This window comes from Stenella coeruleoalba (genome assembly GCF_951394435.1).
Source record: "Stenella coeruleoalba genome assembly, chromosome: 14".
NCBI classification, from domain to species: Eukaryota; Metazoa; Chordata; class Mammalia; order Artiodactyla; family Delphinidae; genus Stenella; species Stenella coeruleoalba.
The window spans coordinates 64,862,542-64,889,766 of record NC_137160.1 but is presented as its reverse complement, the minus strand read 5'-3'; the positions used below and the strand labels follow the sequence as shown (position 1 = coordinate 64,889,766).

The 27,225-nt window shown below is 60.2% G+C and overlaps 1 protein-coding gene across 2 annotated transcripts in view; it reads left to right on the top strand.

The window, feature by feature from the left end:
• Positions 1-27,225, top strand: part of BCR (BCR activator of RhoGEF and GTPase) — a 101,755-nt gene that overhangs the window by 51,694 nt on the left and 22,836 nt on the right. The window contains exons 3-14 of one of the 2 annotated variants that reach the window (XM_079943312.1): positions 5,077-5,181; positions 5,520-5,705; positions 11,071-11,178; positions 14,003-14,063; positions 15,264-15,316; positions 17,567-17,707; positions 21,784-21,905; positions 22,913-23,081; positions 24,242-24,361; positions 24,954-25,029; positions 26,318-26,422; positions 27,041-27,151. In XM_079943312.1, coding sequence (XP_079799438.1) covers positions 5,077-5,181; positions 5,520-5,705; positions 11,071-11,178; positions 14,003-14,063; positions 15,264-15,316; positions 17,567-17,707; positions 21,784-21,905; positions 22,913-23,081; positions 24,242-24,361; positions 24,954-25,029; positions 26,318-26,422; positions 27,041-27,151 — 1,357 coding nt within the window. The remainder of the gene's footprint in view (positions 1-5,076; positions 5,182-5,519; positions 5,706-11,070; positions 11,179-14,002; positions 14,064-15,263; positions 15,317-17,566; positions 17,708-21,783; positions 21,906-22,912; positions 23,082-24,241; positions 24,362-24,953; positions 25,030-26,317; positions 26,423-27,040; positions 27,152-27,225) is intronic. The other variant, XM_079943313.1, reaches the window with a different exon arrangement.

The following is a 27,225-nucleotide window of genomic DNA, read 5'->3' as shown; positions in this document are numbered from 1 at the left end:
GAGCTGGTGAGCCAGCCCAGCCTGGCTCAGTGTCCTCACGCTCTCAGCGGTCCCACGGCTCAAGCGGGCACTTCTGAGGTGCATTAGGGCCCAGCCAGGCACCCCTTTGACCTGTCGGGGTCTTTCCTTTTGGTCTGAGAGGGTGCTGTCCTTGGGGCACCTCTGTCTTTCTGGTCCCACTGTCCCTGAGGACACACACCTTCCCCCTTCTGCTTAGCTTGTTTCTGGGTAATCTCCACTCTGAGTTTAAAACTGAGAGAGAGGGACTTCCCTGGTGGTCCAGTGGTTAAGACTCTGTGCTTCCACTTCAGGGGGCACGGGTTTGATCCCCGGTCGGGAAACTAAGATCCTGCATGCCACATAGCGCAGCAAAAAAAAAAAAAGAGAGAGAGAGTGAGAGGACTCTGCTTTTCCATGTGGCTGGAAGCATATCTTTTCACTGCAGTGGCCTCTCCGCTGGGCTGGCGCCTTAGCTACAAAACTACTTCTTTCTTTAGCTTTTGTGATTTCTGAAGACCACCGTGCTGGGCAGGCTTCTCGTCCTGAAACGGGAGTGGGAGGGGAGCCCATGTGTAATGCATACCTCCCTCGTGCAGCTTCTTACCAAACAGCCAGTTTCACCATTTTACAGACGAGGGGACTGAGGTTCAGAGAGGCAAAGTGACTTGCTTGAGACCATACAGCTACCAGATCTGAAGCCTTTCCAACCCCTCAGCTGACAGTCTTTCCCTCAACTGCCTTGCCTTTTTTTTTTTTTGCGGTACGTGGGCCTCTCACCGCTGTGGCCTCTCCCGTTGTGGAGCACAGGCTCCGGATGCGCAGGCCCAGAGGCCACGGCTCACGGGCCCAGCCGCTCCGCGGCATGTGGGATCTTCCCGGAGCGGGGCACGAACCCGCGTCCCCTGCATCGGCAGGCGGACTCTCAACCGCTGCGCCACCAGGGAAGCCCTGCCTTGCCTTTTTTTGATGCACCCCCTTTCTTCCTGCGTTGTGGGTGTCAGTTGGTACAGACAAGCCTCCTTACGGCTGAGCCCTGAACTTGGACAGTCTTCCCTGTCCGTCTGTGGTCCCTGAGGGTTGTCTTCCCCCCGCACCACCTCGCTCTACTTCGGGCCCCTTGAGGAGGCTGCTCTGCCCTCCCTGTGCCCCAGGCCCTGTGCGGCTGGATGCCCACCTACCTCTCCCTGGGCTCCTGCCCTCAGACCCCTGCCACACTGACTTGGGGTTCTGCCCCCACCTTTTAGCCCCCAGTTGAGGGGCTTATCTGCTGTGGAGCCTGTCCAGATCCAGTTGCTCACCCCCTCCTGCCTCGCAGAGCCCACAGGCATCTCTCACATTACACACGAGGCTAGAGACTGCACCTGCTTGCCAGGCCTGGGGGCTCCAGTCCCCAGCAGGCCACCTGGCTCAGAGAGGTGTCAGGAAGCACCTGAGTGAGATGGGGACTCGATCAGAGGAGGGCGGCACTGTTTTGTTCCAGAAGCCCCATGGTTAGGTGCTTGGAGCCCCAGGGTGGGCACCCTTCACTCCCCTGGAGACAGGCACAGCCCTGACTTTCCGGGTCCCCCGTCAGCTCTGCAGTGAGACTTCCTTCTTTCATCTTTGATTATGGGTTTGAAGACGATGCAGCTGTCACTTTCTAGCACCCACAGAAAGCATGGTGGTCTTGAGGTCAAAGGTGCCTCATCCCCATCAGCCAGGGGAGGGGTCCCTGCTCATCCCTGTCCGTCCCTACCTTCCCGGGCGGGGCTCACCCCCGGCTGCCGAGCTTGGGCCCTTTGAGTGGTGAGCTGTCAGGAGGACCTTCCTGGGGACTCCATGGCAACTTGGGGCCTCGGTGGCCTCCTGGGGTGCAGGTCAGCTCCGTGCATACCCGTCCCCAGGGGTGGGTAAGGGGTCAGCAGAGGCCAGGCTCCCCCCTCGCCTGGGGCACTGTGGAAAGGATGCAGGTGGCCATGTAGGGTGGATCCTGGTGACCGAGGCTGTCCCGGCGCTGAGCGTCAGTGACATTCTCCATCCCTGGTCGTTCTCAGAGATGCCTGCCAGTCTTGCCTGTGTTTCCCCTGGACCCATGACTATACAGTGCCAGCCAGCGAGTGTCAGGATAAAGATGAGGGTCTGGGCATCACCCCCGGCTGCTGTCCTGTGGGGAGGTGGTGTCCTTTGTTCTGCAGCTGTGCTGACCACCACATCCCAGCCGGGAGCAGCCAGCCCTCACGGCCCAGGTTCTGCGCCCCAATCACCCCAGGCCCCGGGTGGAGGTGGGCCTGGCAGCTGGCTGGCGGGTGGCAGTTCTGTTCCCCTGGGTCCCTCCCTCAGCTTCCCTACCTTGTTTTGCCACACCCAGTTCATTTTTTATTTTTTATTTGTTCTTTTAGCCTCAGGGTTGTGTTGCCTTGCCCTCTCCCTTCCCGGGCAGCAGTGAGAGGAGGCCTCCTTCCTTCCTTCTTCCACTCGCCCTTTTCCTCCAGCCTCCTCCCGCGGTCTCCCGTCTGGACTGGGTGCATTCACGCGCCCTTCCCCGCGCTGGCACGTGCCGAGGTGGGGTTGTAAACATCGCTGGTCCCCGCCCTGGCCTTTGCTCTCTTCTGCACTTCCCCTCCACCCTCTCTCCTCCGGGTGGGGTGGACCAGTGTCCAGGCCGAGCCGAGCCGAGCCGTCCCTGTCTGCTGCCACTGGCCTGTTTGAGGCTCAGGAGAAGGTTGTAGTCTGAGGAGAGGTGCCCTCGCCCCCGCCCAGACGTTCCCTTGAGCTGGCTGCACCCTCTGGAACGGAGAGCTGGACGGGGCGCTGCCCTGCCTACGTGCCTTTTCCGCCCGGCTCTCCAGGCCGCGGCGGTGGGAGCAGCCCCACTGGCTGTGCTCACAGTAGTGGGGTTGTTCCTGGGCGCACGAGCCTTCACCCTGGACCCGCTGGGAGGCACGTGCAGGGTCCGCGCAGTGTCCGCTGGGAGCTTGCTTCCCCGAGGCGCCTCCGCTCGCGACGTGGCCTCTGTGATCTGAGGTGAGAGGAGATGATGGGATCCCTTCACCCTGCACATCTGTGCTGATAGTGGTGGCACTGGGGGCCCCGAGCAGCCTGCGTGGATGGTCCTAGACCCCAGGACCCGCTTGTCTCACGGACAGGGGTTCCCTGGAGGGGCCCTTGGAGCTTTGTAAAGATGCGGCCAAGCCAGGGCCCAGCCGGCGGGTCTGGATCCTCTCATTGGTTGGTTTATTCTGTGAGTCTCCGTGGAGCACCTGTGTGTCCCGGGCACTGTGCCCCAGAGGCTCCCACCCTTGGAGCCGCTGCCCAGCGTGGTCTGGACGTGGGGTCTGGTGTGGGACGTGGGTGTCCTTTCCCCGGAGTGGCGCTTAGCCAAAACTCTGCTGGCTGTCCCCGATGTGTGCACACGCAGCTGCCTCCCGTTCACCCACAGGCTGGGAAACCAATGGCGGAAAGCACAGGGCTGTTACGTCCCCTCCTCTGGACACAGGGCCCCAGACATCTGGCGCCTCCCTCAGACTGCAGTGAGGCCGGTCAGCACAGGCCGGGCAGAGGGAGGGCAGCCTCAGCCTGGTGGAGCACAGGCCATGGGCACGGCCAACCTGACACCAGATTGCCTTGGTGGTGGTCCAGGAGCAAGTGAGGGGTGTGGCCAGGAAGTCGATGAAAACAGCAGTTTCATTGCCTTTGGAATCATCATCTGTATGAGTTTCCTGGGCATCTGTAATAAAGTGCCACAGACCATGTGGCTTAAACAACAGAGGTTGATTTATCCCAGTTCTGGGGGCTGGAAGTCAGCAGGGTTGGTTTTTCCCGGGGCCTCTCTCCTTGGCCTAGAGATGCCCATCTTCTCCCTGTGTCCTCCCACTCTGTGTGTCTGTGTCCTAATCTCCTTCTCTTGTTCTTGTTTATATTGAGGCATTGACATATAACATACCCGTTGTAGGTGTACAACATAACGACTTGATATATATATATATATAGTAAAATGATCGCTAACTGTAAGTCAACATCCATCATCACACGATTACAAATTTTCTTTCTTGTGATGAGAACTCTTAAGATCTGTTCTTTCAGCAACTTTCACGTATACGATACAGTATCATTAACTGTAGTCACCGTGCTGTTCATTACATCCCCAGGGCTTATTTATTTTCTAACTGGAAGTTTGTACCTTTTGATCGCCTAGTCTCTTCTTAGAAGGATACCAGTCATTTTGGACTAGGGCCCACCCTAATGACCTCATTTTAACTCGATTACTTCTCTAAAGACCCTTTCTCTGCACACAGTCACATTCTCGGGCACCAGGGACACATTGCCCCCGTAGCACCATCACAACTAGGGATGGAACGTGGTCTTCCAGCCATCTTGGACCCTCCCCCCTGCATCCAAGGACACGTCAGCTCTGTGCTTCTGAGGCAAAGGCAGCAGAGCATCACCCCACATATAGTAGGGGCGTTTAGTAGTAGGGAATGGGGGACCTTGCCGTAGCCCACATGTATGCGGGTCCAGAGTCTGGAAAGCAGGCTCAGAAGAGCAGGTTCAAGGGACAAAGGCCCTGAACCCAGGGGATGGGGTTTCCCTTGGGCAGGTGGCCACAGCCCCCAGCCCCACCACTGTGGCTGGGAGGGAGGCGGTGCTGCCCGGGCCTGATCGGTCCAAGGGTCTGGTGGCAGTGGCACAGAGGCTGGCGAGGCAGGTACCAGGAGAGGAGAGGGGAACTGCGGAAGGAGTCGGGGTGGCCGTGTGGGGAGCCCGACGCCCCCTGGGCTCAGCCTCTTCCAGGACAGCCAGTCCTCGGTCACGGGTAGAAGGTGTGGAGAGAGGCCTTGCCCGCCCTGCTCAGCTCCAAACTGCCCGTTTCCTGGTGTCAAGACCACGGGTGGCCTTTGGCTTAGCTGGATGACCATCCAGAATTTGCAGCGACCACAGTCGAGCTGACGTGCCGGGACCCCCATGCCTTCCTCATTTAATCCCACCTGGAACCTTCTCGGGAAGCTTGTCCTCAGGTCGACAAGCTGGCTTCCTCTCTGAGAGGGGCCGCCTCGAGCACCCTCCCCCAGGTCTGACTTTTGTCCGTTTCTCCTGCAGAGTGAGCTGGACTTGGAAAAGGGCTCAGAGATGAGGAAATGGGTCCTGTCTGGAATCCTGGCTAGCGAGGAGACTTACCTGAGCCACCTGGAGGCGCTGCTGCTGGTGAGGAGGGTGCAGGGGCTGAGCGGGCAGGATGGGCCCTGGAGAGCTCTGCTCACGCGTCCCATGTCCCAGGTCAGCCTGGGAGCAGCCCACCCTCCCAGGATCCTCGACACACCTGTGGGCAGGCAGGACATGCCACCTCTGTGGAGGTTGGGCCTCCCCAAGGGGCAGTGGCTGCCAGTGAAAGACTCGGGTACCAAACCAAGCTGGCTTTCAATTTTTATTGTTAATGGAATTTAAAAAATAAAAGCATGTGTGTCACGTGACCACAATGTACTTGACAAGTGGCGAGCCCTGACACCTGTGCTGCCCCGCCAGTCACCTGTGCCCTCTTCCAGCCCATGAAACCTTTGAAGGCTGCTGCCACCACCTCTCAGCCGGTGCTGACGAGCCAGCAGATCGAGACCATCTTCTTCAAAGTGCCTGAGCTCTATGAGATCCACAAGGAGTTCTACGACGGGCTCCTCCCCCGCCTGCAGCAGTGGAGCCGCCAGCAGCGCGTGGGCGACCTCTTCCAGAAGCTGGTGAGTGACCCGGAGCAGAGACCCGGCAGCCTCCTGGGGGTGACGGGGTGACGGGCAGGGGCCAGGCCTCTCCCTGAGCCTGGTGCCACCTGCGGGCGAGGCTGCTGAGGGCACGATGGGGAGGGAGAGTCCTGGACACATCTTACTGCCTGGGATGCCGAAGGGGGGCTGTGGGGAGGGGGTGCCGCCACAGCACCACTGCTGGACCGCGTGAAAGCGAGGCTCCCCTCCCTCTGCTGGCCCCAGTGACATCTCTGGTCCTTTCTGGGTCTGCTCAGTTTTACTCAAGGTTCCCAGTCTCCAGACTGGTCCCCTCTGGACCACAAAGAAGCCGCTGCCCTGGGAACAGGACTCAGACTCTGGGCAGGGGTACTGGGGCAGGCAGAGCCTGGAGGGGCAAAGCACAGGTGGGGACAGCGGGGGTTTGTTGTACTTTATATCATTTTTGCAGTTCTATGAATTAAAGGCTCTTGAATTAATCAAGAATTAAAAAAAAAAAAGTAGTTTGGGGAGGGAAGGCTGTTCAATGAAAGGGTCATACGAGAGGAGCCCTTGGGTCCCCAGGGGGTCCCTAGCTGAGGAAGTGGTGAGCACAGGCCTTCCGTGTGGCCCCAGCTCCCGCCGCAGCCATTTTGGGGACCTGGAGGCACGTTAAATGCTAGCGACTGTGACAGCAGCTCCCTGGATGCTTGCAGGAATCAGGACGTGCCCTGTGGACAGGCTGGAGGAAGGCAGGAGGGCTGGTTTGTACCTGGGGATGGCCATGCCGGGCTGTGAACCGAGGGACCGTGAGGCCATCTGGTCCCCAGGTAGCGGGTTCAGCTCTGATCAGGGGGCTCCAGGGGGCCTGCGGGTGCCCTGTCTCAGCTGAGCTGAGGCAGCCCCACCAGGCAGGTCCCATCTCCACCCCGTGCAAGTGAGGAGGCCGAGGGGCAGGAGGTCACCTACCCAGACGGTACCCCTGGTCTGTGTGCCTCCAGGAAGAGTGCTTTGCCCCTGCCTTCAGGGGCATAATACTGGAGGGTGGGTGGTGCTGGATGACAGAACAAGGGTTTCTGCAAGGGCTCAGTGGGCCCAAACTGGCTGGGAGTCCATTCGGCAGACGTAGCTCTGGATCCCTGGTTACAGGGAGGGAGAGGCGGCCGTGGGGGCAGGTCAGGGACCTTCTCTGGCCATTTGCTGACCTCGGGGCCCACGAGGAGCGAAGGATTCGGCTTTTAAAAAGTCAACGGGATTGGGAAAATCTAGTAATCAGATGAAACGGATTGGTGGACCCTTGGCACTAGCCCAGCCACCCCTGGAAGGGACCAGGCTCGGTGAACACTGAACTGAGACGTGGGTAATGAGGACGATGGAGAAAACTCTCAGACGGAGCTGCCGGAGCGATGTTTGTCTTCCAAAGCGTGAGGTTCATGTGTGAGGAGGCCCCCACCTCTGGGTCTAAAGGGGGAGCCAGTCTCTTTAGGTGGAGGCTGGTGGGGCATGTCTCTATATAAGGGGCAGCAAAGAGGCCACCTCCCAGCACCGCGAGCCCCCATCCTGGGATGCCCTCGAAGGCAGGTGCTGGGTAGGCCTGGGTGACCGGGATTCCACCTCTGAGGACCCCTAATCCTGATTAAAGGGTTGCCCGGGCCTCCTGTGCTCTTTCCCTGGAGTGTTCTCCCTCCCGAGGGCAGCCGGTCCTCTGGGGGTGGGGTGGCCAAGGTCACCGGGCCCTCTCTAAGTGCCCAGAGCACGCGGTGAAAGAACGCCAGCCCCCAGCCCTCCTGGGCCGCCCAGACGCCCAGCTGGCCCACCGCCACGCCAGCCCCCAGCCCTCCTGGGCCGCCCAGATGCCCAGCTGGCCCACCGCCACGCCAGCCCCCAGCCCTCCTGGGCCGCCCAGACGCACAGCTGGCCCACCGCCACGCCAGCCCCTAGCCCTCCTGGGCCGCCCAGACGCCCAGCTGGCCCACCGCCACGCCAGCCCCCAGCCCTCCTGGGCCGCCAGGATGCCCAGCTGGCCCACCGCCACGCCAGCCCCCAGCCCTCCTGGGCCGCCCAGACGCCCAGCTGGCCCACCACCGGCCTGTCTTGGCTCATGCTGGGCTCCGGCATTCCGCCCGGGTGTGGCTTTCCTGTTGGCCACCGCCCCGGGCTGCAGACTCTCCCGCCCGGGACCCCTTTCCCGTGGCCAGAGAGCCGAAGGCTGTGTTTTGACGCAGGTGCTCCCCATCGTTGAAGCCCACATCTTTGAAGAATTGTGTTGTGGTCAGAAACTGCAACCACGCTCTTCCCCAAATAACACTCTGAAGTCACTCGGAAACTGAAAAAAAAAAATTTAATAGTCTGATGAACACCAGAATTTGGAAAGTTTCCTCTGATTTCCCTGGTGTCCTTGAACTACCTTCACATATCAGATGTTGCAGCGCAAAGACGTGGGGAGAGAGGTGGGGCCGCGGTGGGAAGTGGAGCCCCAGGAACCACGTGCTGCATGTTCACCTGTGTGTGCCGCCAGGGCGGGGCGCTGGGTCTCCCCAAGGACAGACAGACACCGTCCCCGTCCGTTTCAGATCAGCACTGCGGGGTCAGGCTCCCCAGCTAGGAGAGTCTTAGGACCCGAGGAGCCTGTGATGCCCCAGCCCTGGTACCTCTGCTACCCGGGAACTCATGAGCCACACCTGGTAGCTAGGAAGCCCTGTCCTGACGGCGCCTTAACTCCCCTTCCTGTGGGGCTGTGGGTTATTGCTACCCATCCGGGGGCTTTGTTTCTGGCTGAATTTTTATCAGCTCGGGTTTTTTGTTTCTAATCATTTCAGACTTCCTGAATTGTTGCAAGAATAGCACAAAGAACTGGGTGTGCGCCGGATATACCAATTGTAACATTTTGCACTGATTGTAACACTTTGCCACATTTGCTTAATCTTTAATCTTTATCTCTTTCTCTCTCCTTTGTATACACACCCCCCACCCCACCCCCACCCCCACACACGCACACATGCTGAATAGTTTGAGAATAAAATGCAGGTCCCTCTGCCCTTTTACCCCTAAATACTTCATCGTGTATTTGCTAAGGACGTGCTCTTCCACAACCCACAGGACGGTCCTCCATCGGAGGACGGTTCACAGTTGAGTGATACTATTATTTAATATGCAATGCTCCTACAGATCTCTCCCAAGTTAGCCATCGTGTTCTTTGTAGCCATTTTCCTTCTGAGTGGGATGCAGTCCAGGTCACGAGATGTACGTGGTTGTCGGGTCTCCTTAGTTTCTTTCCATCTGTACCAGTTTCTCAGCCTCTGCTGGTCTTCCACAACCTTGACATTTTTCTGAAGGGTGCATTCTAGTTTGGGTCTGATGTTTCTTCAGGAAAAGATTCAGCTTCTGCGCTTCTGGCAGGGAAAAAAAACAACAAAACCCTGCAGTGATGCTGTGTCCTGTCGGTGCCTCACATCGGGGGGCACGTGATCTCCATTGGTTTATCGGTGCAGCTCGGGTTCTGATTAGTGCATGAATTGCTTGGAACTTCTCAAAAATCACGTGGAAGATGTGAGCTCCTGGAAGAGGGGGCAGGAGAGGTAATGAAAGGGGTTCTCCTCCCAAAGACCCTGTGTTAGTTTACTAAGGCTGCTACAGTCCAGGTGGCTCAAACAACAGAGATCTATCTCCTTCCATTTCTGGAGGCTAGAAGTCTGAGATCCAGGTGTGAGCAGGGCTGGTTTCTCCCGAGACCTCTCTCCTCGGCGCGTAGAGGCCATCATCTCTGTGTCCTCACGTGGTCGTCCCTCTGTGTCTGTGTCCTAATCTTTACTTCTCATAAAGCCCCTAGTCAGATTGGATCAGGGCCCACTTGAATGGCTTCGTTTTTGCCAAATCACCTCTTTAGGTCCATCTCCAAATACAGTCACATTCTGAGGTGCTCAGGGCTAGGGCTTCAACATATGCATTTTGAGGGGACACAGTTCAACAGTGATATCCCCTCAGGACTCGGCTGAGACGTTGCCTCTTTAGAGAGACTGCCCTGACCACAGCATGTAAAGCAGCCCCGCTGTTCTCCTCACCTGCTCTGCCTTCAGCCACCTGCCATATTACTTGTTGCTTTACTTATTCATCGTGTGTCTCCTGCTAGCTGGCTGCGCTGTGTCTGAATGATTCGAGGTGACAGTGCCTCAAGCAAGGCCTTTGTTTTTGTGGGGGACCCTCAGTGAGTGAGGGGGAGGAGGAGAAGGCAGGGCTCTGGGTCCGACCGGATGGCAGGGAACCTGGCATCTGGAATGCAGCGACTCGTCCAGGTGATCAGTGGGGCCAGGCAGGGCCTCCTCCAGCTGCTGCTTTTCCTCTCGCGCCCCCAGGCCCACACGCAGCCCCCTCAAGGAGCGAGTCCAGAAGACCAGACAGTGCCAAGGGCATCTGGGATTGCCACCTGAAGAAACACAAAATTCAGTATAAATGCAAATGCATGTAGAAATAAAATTTAGGTTCGATGCAGACCAAACACCAGGATCAGCAAAAGCCTTGGTCCTCCCACTCCTGGTCGGCTGCAGTGGGAGGCCCGGCCAGCAGGTCATGGCGTCTGCCCTTACACCCCAGGCCGGGGTTTCCCTGCTGCCTCTGGAGGTGACCTGGGGCCCAGCCATGGTGGTGGCTGCACACAGGACACCTCCCCCCAACCATGGAAGTCTTTACTCAACTGAGTGTCGGAGCAGGAGGCCGAGTGAGGAGACACTCTATTAATGCCTTTGGTTGAGAACAGGACAAACAAACACCTCTCGCCTTGCACCCGGCAGCAGAGGTCTCCCACCTGCCAGGTGTGTAGCATGACACCTGGGCCCCGTTGCCAGGTCTGGGCTGGGCTCATGTCTGGGCAGCGTGAGCCCCTCTTCTCCAAGGGCAGCTCAACTGAGTGTTTCTTGCGTGTCTGAAGAGATCAGATAGGAGCAGAGCAGTGGCCCCTCAGGCCAGGGGTGGGTCCACTGAGGTCTCCCGCTGCCAGGATGCGAAGGGGCCGCTCCATCCCACCTGCTGGAGACGCTCAGCCACATTCACTGATATCCTGGAACTTCAGCTGCTGCTGGTGGCCTCATTTAAATGAGTGGGGTGGGAGGATGAAGAGAACTGCTACCCGCCCGGGGCTGTGAGTCACTTCTCAACGTGTCGCTTTGGAAGCAGGAAGCATGCTTAGCGCGTGGGGAGGGGAAGCAGGTGGGAGGCAGTGACAGCGTGGAGGAGCTGAGTTTCCCACAGCCCTGCACTGTCTGCTGCACCTGGGCTTCCTCCAGAGCCGTGCATAGAAGCCCGTTACCCAGAGGGATGGAGCCCGCCTGTCCCGCACCTGTCCCACACCTGCCCTACACCTGTCCCACACTCTCTTCCTTCCTCCCTGCAGGCCAGCCAGCTGGGTGTGTACCGGGCCTTTGTGGACAACTACGGAGTTGCCATGGAAACGGCTGAGAAGTGCTGTCAGGCCAACGCTCAGTTTGCAGAAATCTCTGAGGTACGCGTGACGCTGTTCAGACAGGTGCGCCCCTCCACCTCCTGAGGGTGGGCTGTGGGCTGGTCGTTGGCACACCGTGACCCGGGAGAAGAAGGCACAGCAAACTAAGGTCTGGTTGTGAACCTCAGCTCTGTTTCCGGATGCCTGTGGGTTGTCCTGAGCAGACAGACGGAGCAGCCCGAGGAGCACCCTGCCTCCCCAGCGGCCAGGGCCCAGCTCTGGGGTACCCCGGACAGACTTGCACTGTCCGTGTGTAGTTCGGGGTGTCCATAGTTCTGCCCCATTAACAGAGGTCTCGACACTCGAGTCCTGAGGCCGACTTTGCACCTTGCGGATGGAGAGCAGGTGGGGAGGTGTCATGCTCTGCTCCTCTGGGGTCTGCATCCGGCCCGGGGGATGGGGCTGGTGTGCGTTCTGTCGACCCGCGTGGGAGGAAGCTGCAGGCTGGGCACTGCACCGGCCCGGGGGCTCTGAAACCTCAAGCCCTGGAGTGTTAGCACAAGGGGCCTCGGAAGAGCCCCCTGGATGCAGAAGACGGGCGGCCATCGGGGGCCGGTGGCCATGCCAGGTCCTCGCTGCCCCGCTCCATCCTGCTTCTGCCCGTGGCAGGTGAATGATACTTTCTTCTTCCCAGGCCTGTAGTCCTCAGAGCCCTGACCTGCCTTCCCCGCCAAACAAGGATTCTGGGTGGGAAGACCTCCAAGTGAAACCCCAGCTTTAGGAAGAGAAACGGAAACTAGAAGTAGGCAGGGGAGGGTCTCTTGCTGGGATACGGTCGTACCCCGACTGTCACACCTGGGCTTTGTTCCAGGGGATTTGTGCTGTTTTATAATTTATCACGGGGGCTGGGCCCTGTGGGTCCCAGCACCGGCGTCTCCCATGGTGATAACGTGCCACACCGTTCCCCAGAGCCCGTGGGTGCCCTGCTCCCCACCTGGTGCCTCTGGTAACGGGCTACATGCACCCAGGGCTGCAGGCTGGCTCCACACTTCCCTCTGAAGCTGCCCTCGTTTGCCTGCAGCATTGGGTCTGTTCCTCTCTTTAGTTCATTAAACTAGCAGCCCGCATACTCCTAACAGCTGGAATGCTGGCGCCAAGTCCCAGGCGACTTTGACAAATTAGAGTCATAATCTTTTAAGAGCAGGCTATGGTTAAATGGAGCCAAGTTCACGTCCACCAGGACAGGTGTCTACAGAGGAGGGAGGAAGCGACGGTGGGATACCAACCGGGAGTCACGTGGTCCCACCAACCAGGCACAGGCACAGGCAGCAGGACGGGGTTCGGGGCGGCCAAATGCCGGTTCTGTGAAACTTTTACCATCAGGTGGTATCCACTTTGGTTTTCCATCCATGTTTCAAAAAAGCCCCAGAGAAATTAGAGCCACACAGACAGTGAAATGAACCAAAAGGACGCAGAAGAAGCAGGCCATTTAGAGGTGTGGGGAGTTGCATTCTGCGGGGTCAGAGCTCGGCCATGGGGACTGGATGTCCATCTCCAAGGACAGGCAGGGTGGAGCAGTGGTCCTTCACGTCTCCCAGGACTGGCCTGAGAAATGGGTGTGCTGCAGTGTCCAGTCAGACTGGAGTTGCCTGAGATGGGTTCTGCAAGCTCGAGCTCCCCAGATAAAAAGTAGGTAACAGGAATCATGTGAAAAGGGCTTCCGGAGTCTAGTCAGTTTGGGAAATGTGGGGTTAAACCAAACTTGTAAGTTTTCTCGAGGCAGGCCTCCCAGAGCCCCAAGATGCTCAAGGTGCCCACGTTCATCGCACCTTCCAGGGGCCCTTGGCGCGTGGGCTGCTGCCCTGGCTCATGTGAGCGGCACCTAATTTTTGCAGTTTTGAGCTCTCACGCCCCCTCATCCCCCCGCCCACCCTCTGGGAGCTGCTGAGGCAGATGGATGGAGGAGTTATTGAGGGGAGCTAAATTCTCAGGAGAGGCACCAAGGTGCATTGTGAGTTTGGCCCCCGTGAGCTTAAAATACACTATGTTTTCTAGTCCCAAGAGGTTTCCCACAGCCTGAGAGGTTGGGACGGTCATCTCCAGGCCCCTTCCCATTCCTGTGCTGTGTCTTCTGTTCACTCAGAAGTCTCGTACTGGGATTAGCCACAGCTTCTTTCCAGAGACTATTTCAGGCACACAGGGACCTTTTATCCACATTTCTCTTGGTACCTTGGACCAAATCAGCAGTGCCTTTGACACGGTTGTGTTGAAAAATGACCCACCCACTAAAAAGCTCTGCCTACTTCCTGGGCAAGGACGTTTGCAAAGTCAGGGGAGGGGAGGCTGGGGTGGAGGCAGAGTGCATGCCAGCGGCCTGCCCTGGCCTCCCCGAAGCTGAGTGCTCTTCTTTCTGACCCACCAGCCCCTTGCACGTTGTTTAACTGCTCCAGGAAAGCTGATCTGTGCACCCAGGAGGGGCATTGCCAGTTGCCTTGGTTTGCAGGATCCTCTGCGTCAGAGGTTCTCAACCAGCGCTGATTTTGTCCCCTGGAGACACTTAGCAATGCCGGGGGACGTTTTAGATTGTCACAGCAGGAGGAGAGGGTGCTGCTGCACCCGTAGGATGCTATTCAACATCCCAGGGTGCATAGGACAGCCCCTTAGAATAGAGAATTTCTGATCCTGATGTCAGCAGCGTCATCCAGGGCGAGCGTGTGCTCAGTTGGCCCCGTTCTGCAGGCTGTGGCCCAGAGGTTTGCCACATCTAGGCTTCTCAGCGGTGAGAGGAGGGTGAGAGTTCTGCTGAAGGTTCCTGACCGTGAACTCACTGACACATCAGAGCTGCTTCATCTGCCCTGTGGAAAACGTGCTTTTCTCTTTGCAGAACCTGAGAGCCAGAAGCAACAAGGATGCCAAGGACCAAACGACCAAGAACTCTCTGGAAAGTGAGTTCTCCGTGCCGAAGCCCCTGCATGCCCCTGTGGTGGCGGCCGCTGCCAGCAGACAGGAGCAGCCAGGGCGCCCAGCTGGGTCACACTCCGGCCCCTCTGCTGCTCCAGATTTCCAGTAGTGGGGGGTGGGGGGATGGGGAGGGAGCAGCACTGGCCATGGTGGGTGCGGAGGGACAGGGTCAGGACCTGTTGCCACCAATGGGGGGTGGGGGTGGGGCAGGGAACCAGGAAGAGGTGGGAGTATCGGAAGCCCACAAAGCAGGCACTGCCGGGCATTTACAGTGTCATCTTGTTGTCCCAACGGCCCTGCAGGAGGCTCTTGTCTTCCCTTGTTTCAGGTGATAAAACAGGTTTAGGGTGGAAAGGACCGTGTAGAACGCAGATTCAGAGTGGCTGGGCAGGGGTCAGGGCCAAGTAGTCGGGCTCCCGGGCCTGTGTTTGCCCTCATCTCTCTGGGCAGAGTGAGCTCAGGAGCAACAGGGTACTTCTCGTTTCTGGCTGTTAGGGTCTTGGGAGGAGTTACGCTCACAGAGAACAGCAGACGTGGGCCGGGGCCACAGCTACACCGCCCTCTGAGCCGGTTTCCCCCATTTCTGTAAAATGGGGATAACAGTGCATGCCCTGCACTAGTCGTGGGGGTTATGGGCGGAGCTCCACCCTACATGTGAGAACACGTGAAGCGCCTGTGCCCGTGATGGGCTGTGCCCACCATGGAAAAGCGGGGACGGCCCTGGCCGGTTGGGGCTCCATGCTGCCGGCGTCCAGGGGTCCAAAAACGCTTACAAAACCAAAAGCCGTATCTCAGGCTCAGGCTTGGATACGCACGGAGTAGCGTGCTGGTCCACACCCCCGGCCTGGGATCTGCGCCGGCGCTTCCTCCCCAGAGTGCTGGCCAGCTCCCTGACCCAGGCCGGGGGGCCGTCAACACGGAGGCCTTTGAATGCTTGCTGCTGAGTCAGCCACGCAGGCTCGGGTTCTGCTCAGCCCTGGACCTGGCACTGATGTCACAGACTGAAGGCTCACAGCTGTGTTCCCGACCTTCCAATGCATCGGGTTCAACCTTGTCACTGAGCGGAGGGGAGGTGGGGTTCCCAGGGAATGTGGAGGCTGAGGCTGCCCCCACCTCCACCCTTGCAGTGAGGGTGGGTGGGCAGGCGGGCGGTCAGCCTTCTCTGACCCTTCGTCTCTCCGCAGCCCTGCTCTACAAGCCTGTGGACCGGGTCACGAGGAGCACACTGGTCCTGCATGTGAGTCCCTCGGGCCCGGGGCCTCCTTGCCCTGGGGTTCTTGGCTTCTGTCCTGGGGCTGACCCTGATATCTGTCAATTTTGCCCACCTGCCCCCTTTTCTGCCACACACCTGTACTGAGGATGCAGAAGTGAGGCACCTCTGCCATCCCTGGGCTCCTGGGGGTGGGAGGGGGGAAACGCAGCAGGCTCGCCAGGTGTTCCAGATGCCTCATCAGAGCGGGTACAGGTAGGGAGCATCCCGTCCCACATGGACAGAGGCTTGTGGGTGGAGAAGCTTCCCCGGGGGAGAGGGTGGGGACACATAGCACAGGTTGGAGCACCAATGGCAGGTGCATCCCGGGGCTGTGGTCAGACCACATTCTCCAGCCAGGAGAACGTGTGCGGAGAGGGTGTGCAGGGAGGCCCACCTGGCGGGGCTGCTCTTAAAGGCAGTGGGGAGTCACTTGCGCATTATTAAGTGGTCGTCTTAATACTGAGAAACAAGCAGGGAAAAAAAGGCCCCCGATCCTGCCAGGTGATCCTATTTGTCTGTATTTAGAGTAAGTCTTACATGCACATTTTTTTTTAATAAATTTATTTATTTATTTTGGCTATGTTGGGTCTTCGTTGTTGCGCGGGCTCTCTCTAGTTGCGGCGAGCAGGGGCTACTCTTCGTTGCGGTGCACGGGCTTCTCATTGTGGTGGCTTCTCTTGTTGCGTAGCACGGGCTCTAGGCATGTGGGCTTCAGTAGTTGTGGCACGTGGGTTCAGTAGTTGTGGCTTGCGGACTCTAGAGCACAGGCTCAGTAGTTGTGGCACACGGGCTTAGTTGCTCTGTGACATGTGGGATCTTCCCAGACTACAGCTCGAACCTGGGTCCCCTGCACTGGCAGGCGGATTCTTAACCACTGCGCCACCAGGGAAGCCCGACATGCACATTTTTAAAAAAATGTACAACCAAGTCACAGAAGTGTTTGAAGTGTCCGTTTCCTGTCTTGCTTCCTCCGCACAAAGGAGCCACCACCACAAGGATCTTTATGCCGACACACGTGGCATCTTTCTAAATCACTCAGACGGTGTTGTGCTGTGCATACCATTCCACATGTGGCTTTTTACCCCGTAATGTTATATTGTGGCAGTTGTCCCACTTTGGCCCAAACAGCTCTGCCTTGTTCATTTTTAAGCTGCGTGGTTTTCCATCCAGTGCACGTTTCAGAACTTCTTACCATCCTCTGACTAAGAGTTCCTGGATGGAGGGAGATAAGCTGAGATTTGCGGTTTGGGAGGCTCTGGCCGGTGGCCCATCAGAGTCCTGGAGATCCTTTATTTGGTTCCCTCACCACGATGAGCCCAGGCCTGGCAGGGGGAAGCCAGAACCACCAGGAGCGGTGGGGGGGGGACTGGGATCCCCAACACCAGAGCCTCCCCTGAGCTTACTTCATCTCCCCAGGTTCTCTTTGCTGTAGGATTTGGGAGCTAAGAGGGTTTTGTTTCTCTGAACCAGGAAGCCGTAGACTTTGAGCACAAATTATGTGCATTTGCAGTAGAGAAGGATTCTCAGGCTCTGATCTAAAAGAGGAGGAGCCGGGGGCTTCCCTGGTGGCGCAGTGGTTGAGAGTCCGCCTGCCGATGCAGGGGACACGGGTTCATGCCCCGGTCCGGGAAGATCCCACATGCCGCAGAGCGGCTGGGCCCGTGAGCCATGGCCGCTAAGCCTGCGCGTCCGGAGCCTGTGCTCCGCAACGGGAGAGGCCACAACAGTGAGAGGCCCGCGTACCGCAAAAATAAAATAAAATAAATAAAAGAGGAGGAGCTGGGAAGGTCAGGGGCTTTCTCCTGACCTCACATGGACCGGCGGACCAGGATGGGTTCTGCCCCAGGGGACCTGTGACAATGTCCAGGGAAATTTTTGCTTGTCACAACCACACGTGAGGGGGCACCACTGCCATCGAATGGGCAGAGGCCAGGGACGGTGCCAGCATCCTCCAGTGCCCGGACAGCCCCCACCAAAACCAGCCCTGCATGTCACCAGGGCCCGGGTAGAGAAACCTGCCGCAGACCTGTAGCGTGGAGCCCCTCTCTGCAACGTGCAAACAGCATAGGCTTGTGGGGCGCCGTTAGGGGCCTGCTCCTGGCACAGTGCTCGCACAAGTGCTGCCGCGCGGCCCAAGCCATGGTGAGAGGCGGCCCCCGGTCACACCCAGCACGTCTGCGGCTCTCACAGCAGAGATGCCGGGGCTGCTCTGACTCCATCCTTCGTCCAATGCAGGACTTGCTGAAACACACCCCCTCTGGCCACCCCGACCACCTGCTGCTGCAAGACGCCCTCCGCATCTCGCAGAACTTCCTGTCCAGCATTAACGAGGAGATCACGCCCCGCCGGCAGTCCATGACCGTGAAGAAGGGAGAGGTGAGCATGGCGGCCGAGCAGAGGTGGGCGTGGGGCCCACTGTATCCACACAGCTCAGCCCAACACAGAAACGCCTGGACTTGGGGGCCCTTGACCTGGCAGGGTGAACCCAGGCCATTGTGCAGGGCATCGGGGTGTGGTTTCAGGGGTGCGGGCCTCACTTGGGGGGTTATGTCCCGGGCACCGCCCACCCTGCCGGATCAGGGTCCCCAGCTAAGGAGAGCGGTGAGAAGGAGGATGGCATTTGTGTGCCTGGGGACCGCTCGGTTCCTCTTGAGTGTTCTTTCATTAACATACAGTTAACAGTGGGTTTAAGGACTTGAAAGCGGATGAAGGGGAGGGGCGTGTGGTTTGTGTTTGTGGCCAGAGAACGGCTGGAGAACGAACGTGGTTGACTTCTTCGGCCAGGAGGGCTCTCCTTCCCCTCCTCCCTCCCTCTCTGACAGCCCATCCCAGTCTCCATCTCTCTGCACATCGTAGATGACAGGGTGTGGAACAGAGGGGCTCAGACGCCACCCCTGCCACCTCCGCTCCTTCCCGGGAGGGGCCCAGCCCGGTGCCAGGCAGCTTGCGCGAGATGGCAGAGGTGTGCCAGTCAGGGGCGGCGTCTAGTGTGAGCATCTTTCGTTGGAAGCGGCACCGCGGCGCGGGGCGGGGGGGGGCGGACCCGCGGCCTCTGGGGTCTTGTGCAGGGACAGGAGCCGTATGGCCCAGCAACACGTGGGCTGGCAGCAAACCTTACTGTAGCTGCCGCTCGGAACCACTCCTCTTCCCGTTGGTGTGCCAGGTGCTCGGCGGCGCCGAGGCTGACCCTCCGGGACTTGGGGCTGGCGGGCAGGCTGCTCTCAGCCCTGTGCTCCCACACCTGTGTGGGAAGTGGTACCTGAGTGCTCGGCCTCCCTTGTCTGCAGTTCACACGGTCTCACCAGACTCGGGATTTGCTTCCGCCAAGACTCCTGTCCCTGTCGGGTTCGTGCTGCCTGGTCTCCCCTCCTGGGACACCATGCTCTCTCGCAGGCAGTTCCTTTATAAGAGCACCGCCCTCCTGGGAAGCAGCTGTGCGAGTCCTTCTGTGGGTGCTGGGTCTGCGCCTGTGTCTCCCGCTGCACTTAGGTTCCCCGGGGAGAAGCGCCTCCTTGCTCTTCGGGTCATTGGAAGCAGCTGCCTTCAGGAATTGAGGAAAATCAGATGTCGCCTGGCAGTTGTCAGCCAGGCCCTTGAGCCCGCATCTGTATCCCAGGCCTCCTTCCCCGTGCACCCATGGTCAGGGTCCCGGGGCGCCTGAGTGGGAAGTGTGTAGGGGCCGCTGCTTCATGGGGGCAGGGCTTCTACCTGCGCCCACCCCATCCCCACCAGCATCTGGTCCTGTTGACCTGTGGTGTCTGCTCCTTGAGGGGAATCGCTTGGGTGCCTCAGCCACGAATTGGGGAGAAAGGCCAGTGACACTGAAAGGTCAGGAGTCTGAGTCGCATGTGCCTTCATTCAGGGTTCTCCGTCAGGAGCACAGTAAGGGAGATAGGTGGCGGCTAGACCAGGATTCAGGCAGATCCACACCTACACCACTGCCTGGCACGACCTCGAGAGCTGGGGGCTGGGGTCCACAGATAGAGACAGAATGAGGCCTGACTCCTGGGCCAGGGTCCAGGCTCCCTTCGTGGATTTGCCAGTATCGTGGGTGGGGGCCCTGCTTTCCTGGAGCTGGGAGACCCTTCCTGCCCATCTGCGCAATTTCTGTTTGAGCCACTGCAGGACCCCAGGGTGGGCTGGGGTTCAGAACTGAGGCCTGGGGCCTCCTTGGGAGGGAGGACATCTGCCACGATGGGGAAGTTCGTGGTGAGAAAATCCTACTGCGCTCAGAGGACAGCCACACCGTCCACTCCCCGCACTGTGCACCTCGTGTGGCCCTCGGAGACGGGGTGCAGCACAGAGCAAGGCTCAGGCCAGGACGTCATGGGGTGGGGGGGCTTCTCCTGGAAAGATGAGGATTTGCACAGGCAGGGGTGCATGGGGAGGGGCCTGGCAACTGAGTCCACCCATCAGAGCCCCGCAGGGCTGCCGTCTGAGCCCGTGTCTACTACCACGGATGGGTGGATGTACGGGGCTGCCAGACGTGCCAGGGTGATGCCGGTGGCCTCTGGAGGATGAAGTTGGTGGCTGGGATGGGACTTTGGATGAACCTGTGAGCGGCAGGACCCGGCGGGGAGGAGGGGAAGGGCCTGCAGGGGGCTCCATCAGGGCTGGGACCCTGGACGATTCTGACCTGCTGACAGAGGGGGCGAATCCGCCTCTGAGCTGGACGTCGGGGGCCCTCTGCTGGCAGTGGCCAGAAGCTCAGCTCCTTTGTGTGGAGAAAGGACTGCAGTCCCCCCCTCCTCACAGAATGTCCCTTGGTCCTGCCTCCTGGGCTGGAAGACCATCTGCGTGTCCCTGCCGAGGGGGCATTCCTCGAGGACCTCAGTGTCCCAGGACCTGCCCCCCGGCACAGACCCCGCAGTCAGGCTGCCCAGGTCTCCAGTGCTGCATGGCCGTGTCCCCAGGTGCACATGCTTCTGTGCTTCCCATGGGTGCGGACGCGGGGCTTGCCTATGCCCACAGCAGGCGGGGGAGGGCAGTGACGATGGGTCACGGCCTGGGCGCCTGGGCAGCCCTCCTGCCCTCCCACTCATGGTCTGGTTGGCACTGGCGGCTCCATGTAAATCATCCGGTCTCCGTGCCAGGGCCTGGCCGGCTGCTGTGAGCCGAGCTGCGCATGACGGTGATGTGGGAGTGTTGGGGGGCCTGGCCCAGGCTGCATTTGCTTCTCGGGGGCTCCTGCTGAGAGTGTGGGGGGAGTTCAGGGAGGCACAGGTTCCCTGAGAAGAACCTCAGGCGGCAGGTGGCAGTGGAGCCAGGTGCCCAGACCTGCTGGGGGGGCTGTTGGGGGGGGTGACAGGGGTAGGCAGATGCTGTGAGTCTTTGCCCCCTGTGGTGTGTGTGCCTGACCCTCCGGACCCTTCCCAGGCCATCACAGAGAGGGGTGGGAAGTTGCCCTTTCTGGGGGGCCTTCTCTGAGGCCAGGCGGGCAGGGTCCCCATTGAGCACCTGGCCTCTTTCCTCCTGAGCACAGACCCCCGAGTGTCCCCGCTCGCTCCCTGTGCTGCCTGGGGTGGATGGTAGAGCTCCCTGAGGCTCAGGCTCTCATCTTCGAAGTGGGCACGAGGACCCACCCACAGCAGGAGGGTCACATCCAATGACAGGCCACGTGCTGGCACAGCACACCCGGGGCGCGCGCGGGGCAGCCTCTCGTCCTGTCTCTGTGTCCTCGGCACAGCACGGCGCCAGCCCGGATGAGGTGGCAGGCAGTTTGTCCACTGAATTACCGACTTACCTCCATGTGCCCTGGAAACTTGTGAGCCATGGGACCATCCCTTGTCTTTCAGATGAAGCCCCCAGGGGCAGAGAGGCACAGGGCTTGCTGGGAACTGGTGCCTCTAGTCTCCCTGCTCCTTCGAGGATGCCTGAGGGTCAGGGGTGGGCATCAGAGGTGTAAAGCCCCTAGGTGGGCCCCTACCATCAGTGGGCACTGACCTCAGAAGGACTAGAATGTGGGGTCCCAGCTGGGGGACCCCTGCCCAGCCTCCTGATTCCCTCAGATCCAGGCCCAGCCCTTAGCGTGACTGCCCTCTCTCGGAGTTCTCCCGGCCCGTCTCCTCCCCGCTTACCAGGCAGTGCCCTCTAGGCCGAGCCCCAAGCTCTTGTTACCTGAGCCTTGACGGTCCCCGTACGAGAACGTCCCCTCTCCACGTGGCCGGCCTCTTGCCTGGGTCTCCAGGCCTGTCCTGGGGACGTGTGGGCCTCCCTGCTCAGAAGGGCTCTCCCGTCGCCTTGGCTGCAATGTCTCCTCCGGCCTCCAGGCCAGTGGCTGTGACTCTGTCTGGGGCTTGGGAACTTTGATGAACAAAGAGCAAGGCGTTTGGCGTGTGTGCTTGCGGGCGGATGAGGTGGAAGGAGCGCTGGGAAGTGGGTGTGAGGGTTGGAGGTGGGGGGAGTGGAGGCCCTGGCCGCCCCTGCCCTGACCAGCCCCCCGCCCCCTGCAGCACCGGCAGCTGCTGAAGGACAGCTTCATGGTGGAGCTGGTGGAGGGGGCCCGCAAGCTGCGGCACGTCTTCCTCTTCACTGACCTGCTCCTGTGCACCAAGCTCAAGAAGCAGAGCGGAGGGTGAGTGGCGGTGCGGCCCCGGCCGAGGGGGGGGTCCCCGGGGCATGGGGTGGTTTCTACAGGAGGAGACCTGGTGTTCTTTCCAGTGAGCCTCGAGAGGTCGTAACCTGTTGCCAGGCTGCTCTCGTTAAGCTACATTCTGTTTCCAACTGGACGTGATGCCAGGCTCAAGGTCAAAGTTCATCATTAGGAATCTGGAGACATTCAGGGTCTGGGTGGATGACCAGGCTGTTGACTGTGACTTCAGGTGCAATGGAGGGGCTGTCATGTCGTGACCCAGACAGGTCGGGGGGCTGCAGGGTCTGGTGCAGGTGGGGGATGGACACTGGCTGCCCCTCCCCTGTCCTTGGAGGGCATCACTAGGTGATCCCTACATTTTGTCTTCCCGAGATCATGGTGGCTTCTAAGTGATTCTCAGCATTGGCCTGCAGACCCCACCCAAACCCCCAGGGATCAGACCACACAGGTTGCAGCAGTGGGGGGCCGGGGGGCTGGAATGGAGGAAAGAAGGTCACGTTGGGAAGAACCAGAACTGGGCTCTTCACCCCATCCTGCCATCGCCACGCTGAGTGGATTTAATCAGAAGAGAGCCTTGGTTTCCCCATCTGTCGAGGGAGGGATTACACCGGGTAGATTTGCAGCCCCTCAAACTCTACAGCTCTGGACGTGTCTGCAGTCCTCTCCTGACTGTCATTGGCGGCCTAGGTGGTCTCCCGCGTCAGGGAGCCTGTGAGCCACCACTGTCAGCACAGAGTAGGGTGGATGAGGGCTTGTCAGACCCGTGGGGTCTGGGTCACACGTGCACAATGACCCTCCCCAGGGGTCACCGAGGCTGGATCGCCAGTGTCTGCCTGTGGCCTTATCCCAGCCTGTCTCAGGGACCATGAGCAGAGTTTGAAGGTCAGGTAAACTTCATGGCCATGAGCTTAGGGTTCCCCAGAGTCGAAAGCAGTGACTTAAGCAAAGGAAGGTGGTCAGCCTGTTAACCTGCCCCTCCCCCCACCCAGCAAAACCCAGCAATATGACTGCAAATGGTACATCCCGCTCACGGATCTCAGCTTCCAGACAGTAGATGACGCGGAGGCCACACCCAACATCCCCCTGGTGCTGGATGAGGAGCTGGATGCCATGAAGATCAAGATCTCCCAGATCAAGAGCGACATCCAGAGAGAGAAGGTGGGGCTGGGGGTGGTGCCAGGCCGGGCTCTGCAGCTCGAGTGGGCAGCGTCCCCTCACGCTGGCAGGCGGGCAAGTTCTGCAGGGCATCTGACCTCACTTCTGGTCTCTGGGACCTGCTGGGACCCCTGTGAGCCCTCGCAGTGCCAGGCCTCCCGTCAGGCATGGAGCCATCCAGGACGGGGTGGGGGGAGGTGCCCCTCTGTCCCTCTTATAACTGCCCTGATCCGGAGCAAATCCCAGGCTGGGCGGAAACACGGCCCCTCCACGGGGTCTGGTCTGCACCCAGCAGGCCCCTGGTTGTTTCTGGAGAGGAACAGTGTTCTGGAGGAACAGTGAGGATGAACCCCTCGCCTGTAGGGTCAGCCTAGGCCAGAGCTGGTGCCTCACAGTGGCCAAAGACAAGGTGGGTCCCCAGAAGGTTGATGTCCAGGGACACCCTGCTGAGGTGGGTGCAGCAGGACAGGGGTCCTTCTCAGCCCTCACCCTACCCAACCTTCTGTACTGCAAACCGCACAGGATGGGGAAAGCACAGGAGCCCCAGGACCGGCATGAACTCTGGGTTGTTTGTTCGTCCCGACGGACCCACGGCCCCCATGGCAGAGTGTCCCGAGGCAGAGGGGAGCCAGGGCTGCATCTGCGGGGCTGTCAAGCTCTCTGCCACCACTCACCCATCCGAGCCATACCCTCTGCCTAGTGGCGGGCAGCACAGCCTCCCCCGGGGACAGAGGGCTTCAGGAGGGAGGAACATGACACGCGGCAGGGAGAGTTTTCCTAGCCAGGTCCTGGGGGTGCATGTCACCCTCCATCAGGACCCTCGCAGTCACTCCCGGGGGACCTGATGCTGAAATGTGGCAGATCCGGGAGCAGGGAGGGGCCTTTAGGGTCACGACAGGCCCCTCCACATTGTCTAAGTTCAGAGCAAGTGAAAAAAGGGAGGTTTGTGAGAGGAAGAACTTAATCCCTTAAGAAGGATGGGCTGAGCACATCCGGCAGTCTATGCCGGGCCTGGACGCTGTGGCCGAGACCCTGTCCACGCTGGGCCGCCAGACGGTCTCCCGTCCTCCACGGACCGAGCATCAGGGGTGGTGGGGCAGGCAGAGTGGGAGCGGGCCGCGCTGGGCCAGGGCTGGAAACGTGACCGTGCCCTCTGCCCACAGAGAGCGAACAAGGGCAGCAAGGCCATCGAGAGGCTGCGGAAGAAGCTCTCGGAGCAGGAGTCGCTGCTCTTGCTCATGTCCCCCAGCATGGCCTTCCGCGTGCACAGCCGCAACGGCAAGGTGAGTGCCCAGCGTGGCACACAGGCCGCTCTCTGGGGTTTTGGGCCGGAGCCCCCGTGGCTGGTAGGTGGTGGGGTCTCCAGGGCGTCTCAATAGGGCAGGGGGCTTGCAGGGCTGTGCAGACTCAGCCCTCGGTGCAGAAATGCTGTCCGGGACCTCTTGGGCCAGAGAGACAGCTTCTCTCCTGAGTGGCTTCTGCTGCCTCTAGCCGGGGCCTTTCCCTCCACGGGCATCATGCACTTGTCGGGGGGCAGCCGGTGGGCTTTGCGGGAGCCTTGCCTCTGCGTCATGGGCCCGGCCTGTGGGCATCAGCCCTCCCCTCTGCAGGTCCCACCTGGTGACCCCGGTGGCCCTACACTCTGATTCGTCACGCCCTGACCCAGGCGCAGCAGGAGGGGCGGAGGGTGCAGGGAGGGACGAGCAGTGCTGTGAGCACAGCCGCCCTAGCTCCGCCGGCCTGCAGCGCGGAGATGCTCGTGCCTCCTGTGGGCGTGCTGCAGGCTCCACGCGGCGACCAGGACGGAGCCCTGGATCCACTGGGTGCCCGCTCAGCGGGGGTGGAGATAACGGGTGTGCTCTCCCCCACCCCCAGAGTTACACGTTCCTGATCTCATCCGACTACGAGCGGGCCGAGTGGAGGGAGAACATCCGGGAGCAGCAGAAGAAATGTGAGTGGGCCGCGCGCCCAGGCTGTGGGCTCGGGAGCGTCGGGGCTGGATGGTCGCCTCCCATGGTCTCAAACCTTGTTTTCCCCAAGGGACAGTGTAACTCTTACCCAAGTGAAGTGTGCCGTGGAGCCCTAATATGGGAGATAATGGGGGAGGGGCTGTCCTGATAGGGCCCCCTGCCCTCTGTGCCCCCCCGCCTGCCCTCTGACCTCCTCCATGAACCCCCTTCCCCTCCTCTGACCTTCTCTGATTTCCCTGCCTGCCCCCGGGGGCCCCCCTGCACCCCTGCTGCCTTTCCGAGGCTGCCATGCACGTGGCCCACCCGCCTTGCCTCCCCCCAGGCCTGCCACACACCCCAGCAGGTGCTGATGCCATTCGGCCCTCGACTGGGCCCACCTGGGCAGCCATGCTGTGCTGGCCCTGCTCCCCTGTGCTTGACCGCTGTCAGGACAGGGCGCCCACTCCCCTCTGGATGGCCCCTTCTTTGGACGCTTCTCTCCGTTAGCAGTTCTTTCCTTCTGCTCAGCTCAGAGCTGCCCCGTCCTGCCTGGCAGCCTTCAGGGTGGGACGGCAGACCCTGCCCCAGGTCCTGGGGCTGCAGCTGCCTGGTTCCCTCCTCTGCCCCCAGCCATACGGTTTGGGATTCCCGAGCCATCCTTGCTAAAAGGTTTCTGCGTGTGCCCTGTGTGCCCCCCAAGGTAGGTTGGGGGCTCCACACGCCTCTGCCCTGTCCTGAGCGCCTGTCCCCCCAGGGTTGTCATTCGTGCCTGTGCTGAGACGCCAGTGCCACTGTCTCCGGGGGCAGGCGGGCGCTCCTGGTGACTCTGACGGCCAGTGCCTGGGGCCCTGCCAGAGTTCCTGTCCCAGGTGTCCTGTTGTAACCAGGGGCCCAGACCATTTACAGCATGTGTTGTCTGCTCAGAAATAATCCCCTTCGCCCACCTGGTGGAGAGAAGGGGGAGCAGGGGACAGAGCCCCACAGGAAGGTGCCCCAGACCACCCCCTCGCAACCGGTTGCCTTGAGGCCGTGCCAAGGTGGTGGGCGGCCCTGTTTGTGAGCGTTGCGCAAAGATTCCTGCAGCCCTCTGAACCCAGCCTGGGCCCCCCGGGGCCATGCCTCACCTGCCCTTACCAGCTCCTCCCTGGGAGCAGGTGGCCCCTGCGGTCCTCCTAACCAGGGTGTGCTGAGGACCCAATGGGGGTACGTCTGAGAACACCCCATGGGGGTCCTGGGGAGTCCGAGAGCTGGGCAGACTCACCAGTTGGTGCGCCTGTGCCCCCATCTTAGGTTTCAAGAGTTTCTCCCTCACGTCCGTGGAGCTGCAGATGCTGACCAACTCGTGCGTCAAGCTTCAGACCGTCCACAGCATCCCACTGACCATCAACAAAGAAGGTGGGCTGTGCCCCCCAGGCCGCCGTCCCTTTCTGCTGTTAGTGCCATCCTGGGACCAGAGACGTCCATGTCAAGGCTGGGTGTGCTGCTGAGGGCCTGTCGGCCTCTCCGGGATGTGGACGGGACGGGTTAGGGGTGGTAGCTCCCAGGCGGCGGCCACCGGGTGGTTGAGAAGACCGATGGCTTGGCCCCAGGTCCCGAGCCACTCCTCAGACCCTCTGCTCTGGGCCCCGCTCCCCATCCCCCGCCCGCCCCTCAGCCTGGTGCCGCCCGCCCCCACCTGTGGTTGTGCTGCATCTTGCGTTCACTGTTGCACACACTCGTGCACATGCAGCCACACACAGGGGTATGCTTTGCACACTCAGGCACACACACCCCATCCACGTGGCATGCTCCCCGACCCTCTCCTGTCCCGAGAACCTGTCACGTCTCTTCTCGGTCCCTGGTTTGCCCATGTTGTGAACCCAACTAGATCCTAAGGTCCCCGAGACAGAGGCCACGATGGGTGTGTTTCTGCTCCTGACATTGCCTTGTCCCCTGCTAAGCAAGTGACAGTCACGTGGGGCCCTCATGAGGGTCACCTTGAAGCAGAACCTGTCACCTGCCTGCTTCTCCCAGGAGGACGGACGCTCACCTCTCTGGTCTCTCGCACAGATGATGAATCTCCCGGGCTCTACGGGTTCCTGAATGTCATCGTCCACTCCGCCACTGGCTTTAAGCAGAGTTCTAGTAAGCGGCTGGGTTGGGGAGGAAGGCGGCCGGACACTGAGCCGAAGGGTGCGGGGACCAGAGAAGCAGCTGAC